The following is a 13,263-nucleotide window of genomic DNA, read 5'->3' on the forward strand; positions in this document are numbered from 1 at the left end:
TTACTACAAGTTTTGATATTTACAATTAATATGAATTCCTACAGTTCTACGTCATAATATACTAGCAATAATGAAGTAAATTGGCGTCACTCGCGTTAGAACCTCAATGGGGCCCCATTGAGACTCAATAACACAGACACATATCTGCAAGCTTGCGCATGTACACGAAAATCTTGATTTCATTTATCTACAATATAATTATTGTTTACTTAAAAAAAAAAAAATTCTACAAACAAAAAGGGCACTTGGACATTTTGAGGGCACTTGAACAATTTTTTTGGGGGGACTCGTCCCCCTGGTCCCCCCCGTTGGATCCGCCCATGTAGGATACTAGTAAATTAAGTAATAAAAATAGTTCAAATTTTGTTTTGGGTTGGTTGTAAGTATTCTGTTTGCTTAATAACTAATTTCATATGAACGATCGTTTTATCCAAGCAAATGTAAATCACATATATGTATGGTAGTTAATAATTATTGACAATGAATTAACCTACGTAGAACACAGCCCAATTGTTTTCAACAACTGAACAAAGACCGATTCTGTAACACAATACTCAATTATCAGTTGTAGACAGGAGTTCCGTCATAGTAGACAAGCTGACGCCTAGGGACCGATGGCGATGAGTTTCGCCGTATGCATGTATGGCCACAAATGACTGCCAGGTCCGATGTCGGGAATTAACCTGCTTATATCAGTTTGATGTTCAAGTACGCTACCACGATTTCTGATCAGGGCCACAAACTGTACTCAGAACGAGAGGGTGTGTGTGGGAGTTTTAAAAAAAAGGTTTAGAACTTTTTTCAGCGTAGAATGTAGCCACAATTAATGAGATTACCCATCGATACGCATTGGCAGTTAACAGTACGACAATGATATTTGTCGCTGATTTACAAGTTCTTTTTTGACTGACGATTTGTTTATGAAAATAATAACCGCTTGATATGAGACGGCCCCTGTAACTGCTGCACAAGGCGGAATCGCCCAGTGCGCGATCACGTGGTCTACGTCTCGAAATAGATCGCCGAGCTTTGCAATTGTTGCGACGGAGTGTCACGAAGCGTAGCTGAATGTGGGTGCTGTCGGGTTTCTTTCTGTAGTAAGTGTATTAGTGATTAATATGTGGATTTTTTTGTATCACTTAACTCGAAAATGATTGATGTAAAGGTATTTGACGTCAAACATAGGATTGTTGTGGTATTAGAGCGGGACTCGTTGCCTACCGTTTGGTAGTCAGGAATTGCCAAAAAAAGACATAGGTTTGTCTCTGACTGTAATGAGAGCGTGTTTATGTCCAAATGTCCGTCTAGCTCTCTTACAGTCAGAGTACTCGGGCTACAACAAAAATATGTTCAATCCGTGGGCATTCATCATCGCAAACTGCTTCAATTATTGGAAATGCTGCCAGTTTCCATAAATAATAGTAAACAACGGCGATCGTGCTTGGTTTATTATATGTACACGACTTACGTACAGCGTTAGTTATAACCGGAGGCACTCTTTATATATTTACGTCCAACTTTACACGTAACTTAAGTTTTCGTTGTTTCGTGAATAGCTCTTCAGTCGTAGATTTACGTTTACGTGTAAAACTAGGTTTACGATGTTTTGTGAATATGGGTCCAGTTCTGTTGTGTTCTGAACGAGTGAACTGTTGATGACGTAATGAGCGCGATGTTGATGAGTTAATGATTCATCTGCTTTTGGCCCCTGCGCGTGCTGTAACCTCACCGTGGTGCACGGGTGTAACATTCTCTTTGAGAATGGCCAATACAGCACAAATTGAAATTTTGAGTAAAATTCAGTATCTATTTGTGATATTTGCATTTTTAGACAGTTCTTTACACTGTGTTTTTATTTAAATCTTTTTATATTGATGTTTATCATCATTTGGTTGCATTTACCATAGTTTGACACCCAATAGCCGATGTATTTTTCGTGCTGGGGTGTCGTTAAACATTCATTCATTCATTCATCTGCTTTTGGTGAGGCATGCCTGAAGGTTGATGACCTGGTCAGTGAACTACTGTTAGTAACTGAATGATTACTGATGTTAGATGATGTAGAATGCGAACTACTGTTAGCTAGTAATGGCTGATGTTTGATGACGTATTGTGGAAACTACTGTTAGCGAGTCATGGCTAATGTTTGGTGACGATTGATAACTGATGATGTGTGTGAACTACTGTTAGTAATTGATTGATGCCTAATATTGACGACGTAGTGTGTGAACTACTGTTAGTAAATAATTGAAATCTGACGTTTGATGACGTAATGAGTGAACTACTGTCAGTAAGTCATCGGTGACTGGTGTTTCATTGTGTAGTGTGTGAACTAATGTTAGCACTTGATTGATGACTGATTTTTGATGATGTAGTGTGTGAATTAGTCAGTCATTGTTTGAGGACAAATGTCTTATGATATAATGAGTGTGTGAACTACTGTTAGCTAGTAATGTATATATGTATATATATATATATATATATATATATATATATATATATATATATATATATATATATATATATATCCTTTATATTATGTAGCCCTCCTATGCCGTTGCTGAACGGCCAGAGTGTAAATAAATTCTGTTCTGTTCTGCTGATGTTTGATGACGTACTTTGTGAATTAAGTGTTTTAGGACACATTTTATGATATAATGAGTGAACTAGTGTCAGTAAATGATTGATAACTGATGACGCAGTGTGTTATCTAGTGTTAGTAAATGATTGATAACTGATGACGCAGTGTGTTAACTAGTGTCAGGAAATGATTGATAACTGATGACGCAGTATGTTAACTAGTGTCAGTAAATGATTGATAACTGATGACGCAGTGTGTTAACTAGTGTTAGTAAGTGAGTGAACACGTACTGTGGTCTTCTCCAGACAACTCAGCAGGTGGTGGTGCTGCAGCTGGAAGATGTCCTCCTTGAAGTCGTCCATGGAGAGGCAGTTCTCCTGCGCCAGCATCATCTCCTGGATTTTCTTCTTGCTGTTGAGGAACGCTGCCCCGCTGGCGTTCTTTGCCATGCGAATACGAGCCAAACGGGCAACCTAGCAAAATACAAACAAAGTAGTGAACAAGGCAAGCACCATGGAAATAGTTCGATACAGTAGACATAGAGCTGATTGACTGAACACACGAAAGGATTGGGCACAAGTTATCCAACTTACGAGACCCTCTATATACTCTCCTAATTACAAACATTAAATTGTACAACAATGGCAACTGCAGACTTTCCCTGCTCTCTATTAGGTATAGTTCCAAATCGCCTGCTATTTGGCGGATTCAGAGGGTGTCACATGGGTCCCGTTTAAAAAAAAAATATATTATTGTTTTATTTATTTCATCATCCACAATATAGTCCCAGGTCAAGTCCTTGGCTATTCAGAGACAGGACCCTGGGGCATGTTAAAAAAAGTTCAAAGTCCACAATCTACGTGTTTGAACATCTTTATTTTAAACTTTTCCGGGGAGCATCGCCCCTCCCTCGAACTCGGTCTACAGATCTCATTCCCTTCGAGTGCCGAGTTCGGCTCATTTGCTTACGACAAACTCAAATTGGTCTTTTTAGAATTTAATGACATCCCCACTCCCACCCCTTTACAAAATGCTAGATCCGTTCCAGAATCCTTCAATATTATCCGAGTTAATGTTACCACTGATAAAGTCGCTTAACCCAGTCTGGTCAGTGAAGTCATGAATTTTAACACGAGTTATCTCTCTTCGATCTGGATTTTCTAGCCTGTTGATTTGCACTAATAACAATAATACAATATAAAGGAAAGAAAGAAAGGTTTTATTTAACGACGCACTCAACACATTTTACTTACGGTTATATGGCGTCAGACATATGGTTAAGGACCACACAGATTTTGAGAGGAAACCCGCTGTCGCCACTACATGGGCTACTCTTCCGATTGGCAGCAAGGGATCTTTTATTTGCGCTTCCCACAGGCAGGATAGCACAAACCATGGCCTTTGTTGAACCAGTTATGGATCACTGGTCGGTGCAAGTGGTTTACACCTACCCATTGAGCCTTGCGGAGCACTCACTCAGGGTTTGGAGTCGGTATCTGGATTAAAAATCCCATGCCTCGACTGGGATCCGAACCCAGTACCTACCAGCCTGTAGACCGATGACCTGCCACGACGCCACCGAGGCCGGTACAGTATAAAGGAGATACATCAGTAGATTACATAAATGTCAGTATTAAACAAAACCCTAAAATTATCGTTGAATGCACCGTTCTTCCACTTTGCTATTGTCTGTTTTAAAACCATCTGATCAATATTGCATATCTGGTATATACAACTGTATGACTCGGTATTTGACCCAATCCCTGGCCAATGCTATATTCTTTTATAGACTATATTATACATCAGCCGTCTGAAATTTGTTCAAGAGATGTTACATGTGTCTGTAACGAACACATGGTCTTCAGAGTTAGGGAAGAAACCTGCTGCCGACACATAGGCTACACTTTTCGAATAATAGAAATGGGTCTTTTTATATGCTATTTGTCTAAACAAGAAAGTACATATCACAACCTTTAGCGAGAGAGAGAGATGGGGGGGGGGGGAATATATATATATATATATATATATATATATAAAGAGAGAGAGAGAGAGAGAGAGAGAGAGAGAGAGAGAGAGAGAGAGAGAGACAGAGAGAGAGGGGGGGGGGGGCGTGCTTGCGTGCAGGAGCTACCCTTTCACAAACGGCAAAGGATCATTCATAATTAAACACTTTCCCATAGGCAGGACACTATATGCCACAGCCTTTGATATGCCAGTTGTAAGACTCCGGTTAGAACGGAGAAACCTCGAGTCCATTAAGGGCGATCAATCGAGCTCGACATCACACTAATCGATCGCGTGGTCTACCACAATCCAGGTGACAGTGCTCTGAGCAACATACATGCACATCCGCATTCTCATAAATATTTCCAGACAACATATTAAAGGCAGCAATTTATTAATGTAATTTTTAATTTGCAGGATGGCGGGACGTAGCCCAATGGCTAAGCGCACGCCAGATGCGCTATTTCTCCACAGTCAGTGCTCCACAACTTGGTCAATAAAGGCCGTGGTATGTACTATCCTGTCCTTCTGTCCTACTTTTTAATTTGCAGAAACCTTTCTTGAACCCTCACAATTATTATTATTATTATTATTATTATTTTTTTTTTTTTTTTAAATTGTTATTATTATTATTATTTTATCCCACTGCCCCCTTTCCTTTCTCTCCTTTGAATTCCATCTCATTTCTTCCCAATCTGGCAACTCCTATCTTTCAACTTCTTTCGCTGTCCACCTCCACATCCCAGTCCTTGTCTGTCCAACCGCAACAGGTGCTTGTCCCTTGTGGCTATCTGTGCACACACCTGCCATTCCCCATCAGCTTTTAACTGTGGGCTTAGTCTGACCACTTCGGGGAGTGTTCAGTAGTTACTTCTGGCATTGTAAAGAGGCACTTATAACCACCTACTATGCACCCCTACTGCCGGCGGTCGTTAGTTAGTGCCGTGGGTCAGACCAGCTTTATTAGCGGCAGAGGACGAGGATGCCAGGTGGGTGCAGGGTAATACACAGAGACTGCACACGTAGGAAGACGTTGAGACGGTAGGCGATGGTGTGGACAGCTCAGAAGACAGAGTCGGAGGAAACTGACAGAAAGGTCGAAACAGACTGAAATCGTTGGATAAATTGGAAAGGTTTTTTATATTAAGATAATGAGAATGATAGGCAGAGGGTAATAGATGAGAAAGATGAATGAATGTGTGAGCCAGCTTTGACGGGATTTGAACCACTGTCGTCAGCTTGATTGTTCAGCAGCTTATCCACTAGATCACGGAGATCACTTTCACCATTATTAGTATTGTAATACGAACTGTAAAAACCACATCGTACCAAAATGGCTTCGTTGTTATTAGATGGTGAAATGACAGAGACACCGGATAGAACCATAAACATTACATCAATACTTGTTTTGTTTAAGTGTGCTTATCTTTTATACCCGGGCATCAATATTTGATGAACGACGTTGACAAATATCGCAACCGTTCGTTCAAGGTCATTTGGGTTTTTTTCTCGGCACCATCATGTTCGCGATTTCTGTTTGTTGCCATGCAGACCCATGAAATATTAATATACACGATGTGCTGTGACGTCAGTGCGGCGCTATCAAAACAAAAAGTCGCACAGATCTCATTAATAAAGAGAAAATAAATAAATAGTATTGGTGCACGTCAACCCACCGGCTTGCGAATGTTTATAAATCCTCTTTTACTTGACACCAGAGCTAACCAGTTATTATATAACCCATTGCCATAGGTGTGCATGACAAACAAGTCTGCATTATGAGGGGTATAGCGTACAGATGCCATTATTAATATTTTCAATATACACATGTAGGTCTAAGAGCATGCTTTGTGAGAGTAATAGCATACATATGCCCTTAATGTTTCAATATGTGTCTAAAAGCATGCTTTGTGAGGGGTATAGCATACATATGCCCTTATTGTTTCAATCTGTATCTAAAAGCATGCTTTGTGAGTGGTACAGCATACATATACCCTTATTGTTTCAATCTGTGTCTAAAAGCATGCTTTGTGAGGCGTATAGCATACATATGCCCTTAATGTTTCAATATGTCTAAAAGCATGCTTTGTGAGGCGTATAGCATACATATGCCCTTATTGTTTCAGTCTGTGTCTAAAAGCATGCTTTGTGAGAGGTATAGCATACATATGCCCTTAATGTTTCAATATGTGTCTAAAAGCATGCTTTGTGAGGGGTATAGCATACATATGCCCTTATTGTTTCAATCTGTGTCTAAAAGCATGCTTTTGTGAGGCGTATAGCATACATATGCCCTTAATGTTTCAATATGTCTAAAAGCATGCTTTGTGAGGCGTATAGCATACATATGCCCTTATTGTTTCAGTCTGTGTCTAAAAGCATGCTTTGTGAGAGGTATAGCATACATATGCCCTTAATGTTTCAATATGTGTCTAAAAGCATGCTTTGTGAGGGGTATAGCATACATATGCCCTTATTGTTTCAATCTGTGTCTAAAAACATGCTTTGTGAGGCGTATAGAATACATATGCCCTTAATGTTTCAATATGTGTCTAAAACATGCTTTGTGAGGGGTATAGCATACATATGCCCTTATTGTTTCAATCTGTGTCTAAAAGCATGCTTTGTGAGGCGTATAGCATACATATGCCCTTAATGTTTCAATATGTCTAAAAACATGCTTTGTGAGGCGTATAGCATACATATGCCCTTATTGTTTCAATATGTCTAAAAGCATGCTTTGTGAGGGGTATAGCATACATATGCCCTTATTGTTTCAATCTGTGTCTAAAAGCATGCTTTGTGAGGGGTATAGCATACATATGCCCTTATTGTTTAAATCTGTGTCTAAAAGCATGCTTTGTGAGGCGTATAGCATACATATGCCCTTAATGTTTCAATATGTCTAAAAGCATGCTTTGTGAGGGGTATAGCATACATATGCCCTTATTGTCTCAATCTGTGTCTAAAAGCATGCTTTGAGCGTACATAATTATATATTCATTTGTTTCAGTATGGATCTAAAAGTATGAATTTTGAGGTGTTTAACATACCTATGTTCTTATACATTTCAAATCAGTTGTTTTAATATATGTTTTAAGATCTTCAATTTAAGTGGGTGGGGCAATAGAGTACGTATTATATAATAAGTTATACGTTTTACATCAGATGTTTTAATACAGGTTTACAAACATGCTTTGTAATGAGTAAAAGCGTAGGCTATATAATAATGTCTTTATACATTTCAAATCATTGTTTTATTATGTTTTAAGATCTGAATGGGTGAGTATAACATACATATTATGTCATTATATATTTTATTTCAGATGTTTTAATATGGGTTTCATATTACTTATTGTAATGGGTATAACGTACATAATAAGGTCTTTAAAATTTGAAATCAGTTGTTTTAAAATGGGTTTAAAACCATCCATTTTAAGAGGTGTAATGTACATGTATATCCTAATACATTTCAACTCAGTTGTTATACGTTTTTAAAATGATATATTTTAAGAAGTATAAAGTAGCTAATGTTATGTCCTCATCCATTTGCAAATCAGCTGTTTTCATTTTGGGTTTATAAGCATGTATCGGTTTAAAATCATACATTTTAAAGCCACACACCCTAGTTCCATCCAGCGAAAATAAATTATAATTTGGTTAATCTACAAACCTGTAACACACTTAGATCACGTTTTTATCAAATGGAGTGAAAAAGCAGGTTTTATATCGATAAATACCATGGGAATCCCCATGTCCCAATTGCTTGAAATAATTTTGAAAGTTAGTATTCTGATGTCACCGGTAGAAGCACAACAATGCCTACGTCACGACAAATTTCACAGACTTGGGGTGCGTTCGTTTCACCTCTCCTGGACATGTTCCAACTGCTCTGTCCTGGTTGTATCCCCTCTCCAGATATCGTAAGACTTAGCAAAATTATTGGTTTTAAGGGTTTGTAACGTTTTGTATTGAGACAATTACTTGTCTGAACTTTATTGTTACTGAAAATGTTCACAAACTGTGAAGAAAAATCTTACAAATGAACAACAACAAATCGGATGTTGATTGCGCGAACCGTGCACGAGAAAACAAACCGAACCAAAATGATAACGGTCACGTGATATACCAACGTCTGTGACATTAAAAATAGATTGGACCTCGCTTGCTTAACGTTTTTTTCTCGACAACACGTTTTGTGAAAAAATGCAAAAAAATGCATTTCGTGGTTTTACAAACATCAGGATTACCAAAAAGCACTTCAGGTGAATGGAAATGTGTATTCTAAATAATAAAATGTAAGTAAAGTGCAATTTTATTTGTGAAAAATGGGGTTTAATAGCGAAAAACAACGCCGTAATGGTTAACAAATAAACGTAACTAGGGTGTGTCCCTTTAAAGTTTTTAAACACTAAATTATATTTTTGACTATTATAGCCGTTTTTGACAACTGAAATCATACTTTACGTAGCTTTTATGGTTTAGATTATCAATTTCCGTACATTCAAAGTATTTTTGGTCATCCTGGTGGTTTTAATATCACAAACTGCATTTCTCATATTTTTAAAAACGCACGTGCTTCCGAGAAGAAACAGTTATGGAGTCGAGTTTTAGTCCGTTTTTAGAGGGTATTTTACCATTTCGAAGTTACAGAATCATGTTTCACTCAATTGTAACTTTATCCAAATGCGTTTCAGGTTTGTAGATTAATTAAACTTATTGTTAATTTTCACGGATTGAAACTAGGGTATGTCCCTTTAAGGGGTGTAACGTACATTGATCTTCATAAATTTCAAATTATTTGTTTTAATATGGGTTTAAAAACATGAATTGCAAGGGTATAACGTACTTATGTTCTTATAATTTGAAATCAATAGATTTAATATGGGTTTAAAATAATTCATTGTAAGTGATATAACGTACGTATTATGTGGTGAATTTCAAATCTGTTGTTTTAATATAGGTTTAAAATTATACATTTTAAGGGATATAACGTTGATGGGTCCTTATAAATTTCAAATCGACTATTTTAATATCAGTTTAAAACCATTCAATGCAAGTGATATAACGTACGTAACATCTGATATATTTCAAATCTGTTGTTTTAATATGGGTTTAAAATTATACATTTTAAGGGATATAACGTACTTATGTCCTTATAATTTCAAATTGTTTCAATATGGTTTTAAAACATGAATTGTGATGGGTGCTACGTATATATATATACGCTCATATACAATTGAAGTATTTTATATATGGTTTTTATCATGTGAAATGCATAGATTAAATGGCATTAGCTTTTTTGTTATAACAAAAATGCAATAACCGTAGCTGAATGAAATTAATAAAAACCTCAACATGTTTTAAATAACAAAAACATAACTTTGGTTTCCGTGCCATTTTTTTGTTTCCCTACGTTAACTGTACAGTACAGTGCAATTTTGACCGTTGTCCTTCTAGCCTCCACACCCTCCTCCCCCCGCTCCGTTTTTAGAATATAATTCCATGTATAAACAGATTTCTTCGTTGGGTCTTAGCTGTCTGAAAACGTACTAATTTACACGCTATTTTCTCAGCATTGCAGCTGGTATGTGTGTGAAACTATAACAGTAAACGTCAGACAGTTTATATAATGGAATACAAGCGGTTTTATATTCCACCCATCCATATATGCATACACCTATACATTCAATACATACACACACACACACACACACACACACACACACACACACACACACACACACACACACACACGCGCGCACAAGTAACATAAATGCAGACTAGAAAATGAAACAATGCTTGTTTGCCATTTCTCTGTAGAATCTAACTGAACAAGGAAAATCAATGAGAATTAATCCGACAATACTCTCCGTTCTGCCGGGGGAGAGTATGTGGAGAGAGAGAGAGAGAGAGAGAGAGAGAGAGAGAGAGAGAGAGAGAGAGAGAGAGAGAGAGAGAGAGAGAGAGAGAGAGAGAGAGAGAGAGAGAGAGAGAGAGACAGACAGACAGACAGACAGACAGACACACACACACACACACATGTGCAAAATCGAAGGCTACATCGCTACTTGCCACTGACAGTGTCTGCGAAATTTCAAATCCCTACAGCGCCAACCATGCTGTCCACGGAGCCAGGGGGATCCAGAAATAGAGTAAAATGACCCAATAAACAAAGGCCTTTCCCCGATCACTCCATCAACGTCAGATCCAAAGTCCCCGTCCGATACTCGGTAACCAATAAACCTTATCTAACGTTCGATACGACGTGTCGGCTTCCCATCAGTTGTAGAGAGATGGTTCGACATGCGAGGGGGCTAAGGATCGATACCCCACCCATTTTCATCGGCAGGTAGTCCGTTGTAGTTTCTTGTTTATACCCAGATTTTTTCTTTCTTTTCCTCCCCTCCCTCCCTCCCTCCCTCCCTCTCTATCTCTCTCTGGTTTGTGTTATCCTGCCCGTGGGAAGTGCAAATAACAGATCCCTTGTTGCTAATCGGAAAGAGTAGCCCATGTAGTGACGACAGCGGGTTTCCTCTCAAAATCTGTGTGGTCCTTAACCATATGTCTGACGTCATATAACCGTAAATAAAATGTGTTGAGTGCGTCGCTGAATAAAATATTTCCCTCCTTCATTCTGTGGATGGTGGGTGCTGAAACAAACATCTTCCTTTCTTTCTATTTTTCTTTCTTCCTGATCTCCGTATTTACTTCTCTATCCTTCTGTCTATCGTCCTCAATAACCATAGAGGAAATAATATTATACGTTTGCTTCCGCCATCTTGATTTACCTAATATGTGTATGTGTTACATACAGGGAGAGGCCTTAACATAGGCATAGTTAGCCTGTTGGCCAATCCCAAATCGCTGTATTTGATTTGCGAAATAAATTTTGTTTGAACTAAATACCTAGTCATACAACTGCATACATATAAGATATCAATATGTAATATTGATGTATTAAAATGATAATTTTCGTGATTTGTTTGATATTGATATTTATATCTTCTAAGCTCCATCCATATTACTGCATATTATTAGTGGAAAAATCATCCCTTAGTGGTCTTTAACTGATGATTTTCGGGTTTTGTTTGATACTGATATTTATATCTTTTATATTATCTAGGCTTCAGCCATATTATTACATATTATTACTCGAAAAAACAACAAAAACAACACATCCTCAACACAATTTTGACAACAGCTGATGGAGAAATACTTACTTTTTGAGCTTTTCGTTTATCTTGCCGCTGGTTTTGGTGGTATATACGACTGAAATTGGACACAATCACGGGAACCGGAAGAGCTATAACTAACACACCACTGAGCGAACATACTCCGCCAACGATTTTCCCAGTTATTGTTTTTGGAACTATATCACCATAACTGCAAGTAAACAAAAAATATACACATTATTAATTTTTAAAATAATAAAGCAGCATGAATGAATATTTGAAGATACCCGAGCACAAAAATACACATTAGCAATTGGGTGAAATAAAACATAATGAATAGGTGAATGAATATACTATATATTAATTTGTTTAAATAATAGACGCGTAATGACTGACTGACTGAATGAATGTATGGATAGATGGATGGATGGATGGATGGATTGATGGATAAATGAATGAAATAATGGATGGACAGACGAACGAATGGACGAATGGATGAACGAACCAATGAATGAATGAATTAAATGAAATGAACGAACGAACGAAGGAAAGGAAGAAAATGTTTTATTTAACGACGCACTCAACACATTTTATTTATGGTTATATGGTTAAGGACCACACAGATATTGAGGGAGGAAACCCGCTGTCGCCACTTCATGGGCTACTCTTGTTGATTAGCAGCAAGGGATCTTTTATATGCACCATCCCATAGACAGGATAGCACATACCACGGCCTTTATTGTACCAGTCGAACGAACGAACGAACAAACGATCGAACAAACGAAAGAACGAATGAATGAATGAAACAAAAAATGAATTCTGCCTAAAGCTACGCTTTATGCTAATTAGTGTCACCTCCGGTGTGGCCTATTTGTTATTAGTACATTAACTGTGCATGAGTTTCGCAAACGCCATTGAGAACTCAGCGTAATATGCATTGACTGAGATTGTGACATGCGTATTACAGACTCCATTGACAACTGAATACAAATGCATTACGTTATTATAGATTTTGACACGAATATTACAGACAGTCCATTGAACATTAAAGGGACATTCCTGAGTTTGCTGCATTATAAGATGTTTCCGACTAATAAAATATTTCTACGGTTAAACTTATATATTAAATATAGTTTCTTGTTTAGAATGTCAGTTTCTGTATATTCAATGTGTTTCTGATCGTCTTAATATTTGTAAGAAGCCCAAACTGGAATTTGTCTTCAAATAATTTTGTACGTACGAAAAAACTATATTTTAGGAAATAAAATGAAATTTAACCTACAACAAATATTAGAACGATCAGAAACACATTTAATATAAAGCCACTAATATTTTATGTAGAAAAATATATTTGATATGTAATTACAATCGTTAAAAAGTCTCTGTTAGTCGCTAACATCTTAAAAATTGCAGCAAACTCTGGAATGTCCCTTTAAGGACTAGGAAGATGTATTATATAAGACCTATATACTATTAGCGGCGCGGGACGTAGCCCAGAGATAT

At 37.5% G+C, this 13,263-nt stretch overlaps 1 protein-coding gene across 3 annotated transcripts in view; it reads right to left on the reverse strand.

Moving 5' to 3' along the window:
• Positions 1-13,263, reverse strand: part of LOC121368063 (potassium voltage-gated channel protein Shal-like) — a 144,655-nt gene that overhangs the window by 19,470 nt on the left and 111,922 nt on the right. For all 3 annotated transcript variants that reach the window (XM_041492588.1, XM_041492587.1, XM_041492589.1), the window contains exons 2-3: positions 11,809-11,971; positions 2,872-3,054 (exon numbers count right to left, since the gene is read on the reverse strand). In XM_041492588.1, the coding sequence (XP_041348522.1) occupies positions 2,872-3,054; positions 11,809-11,971 (346 nt within the window). The remainder of the gene's footprint in view (positions 1-2,871; positions 3,055-11,808; positions 11,972-13,263) is intronic.

Source organism: Gigantopelta aegis, chromosome 3 (genome assembly GCF_016097555.1).
Source record: "Gigantopelta aegis isolate Gae_Host chromosome 3, Gae_host_genome, whole genome shotgun sequence".
NCBI classification, from domain to species: domain Eukaryota; kingdom Metazoa; phylum Mollusca; class Gastropoda; order Neomphalida; family Peltospiridae; genus Gigantopelta; species Gigantopelta aegis.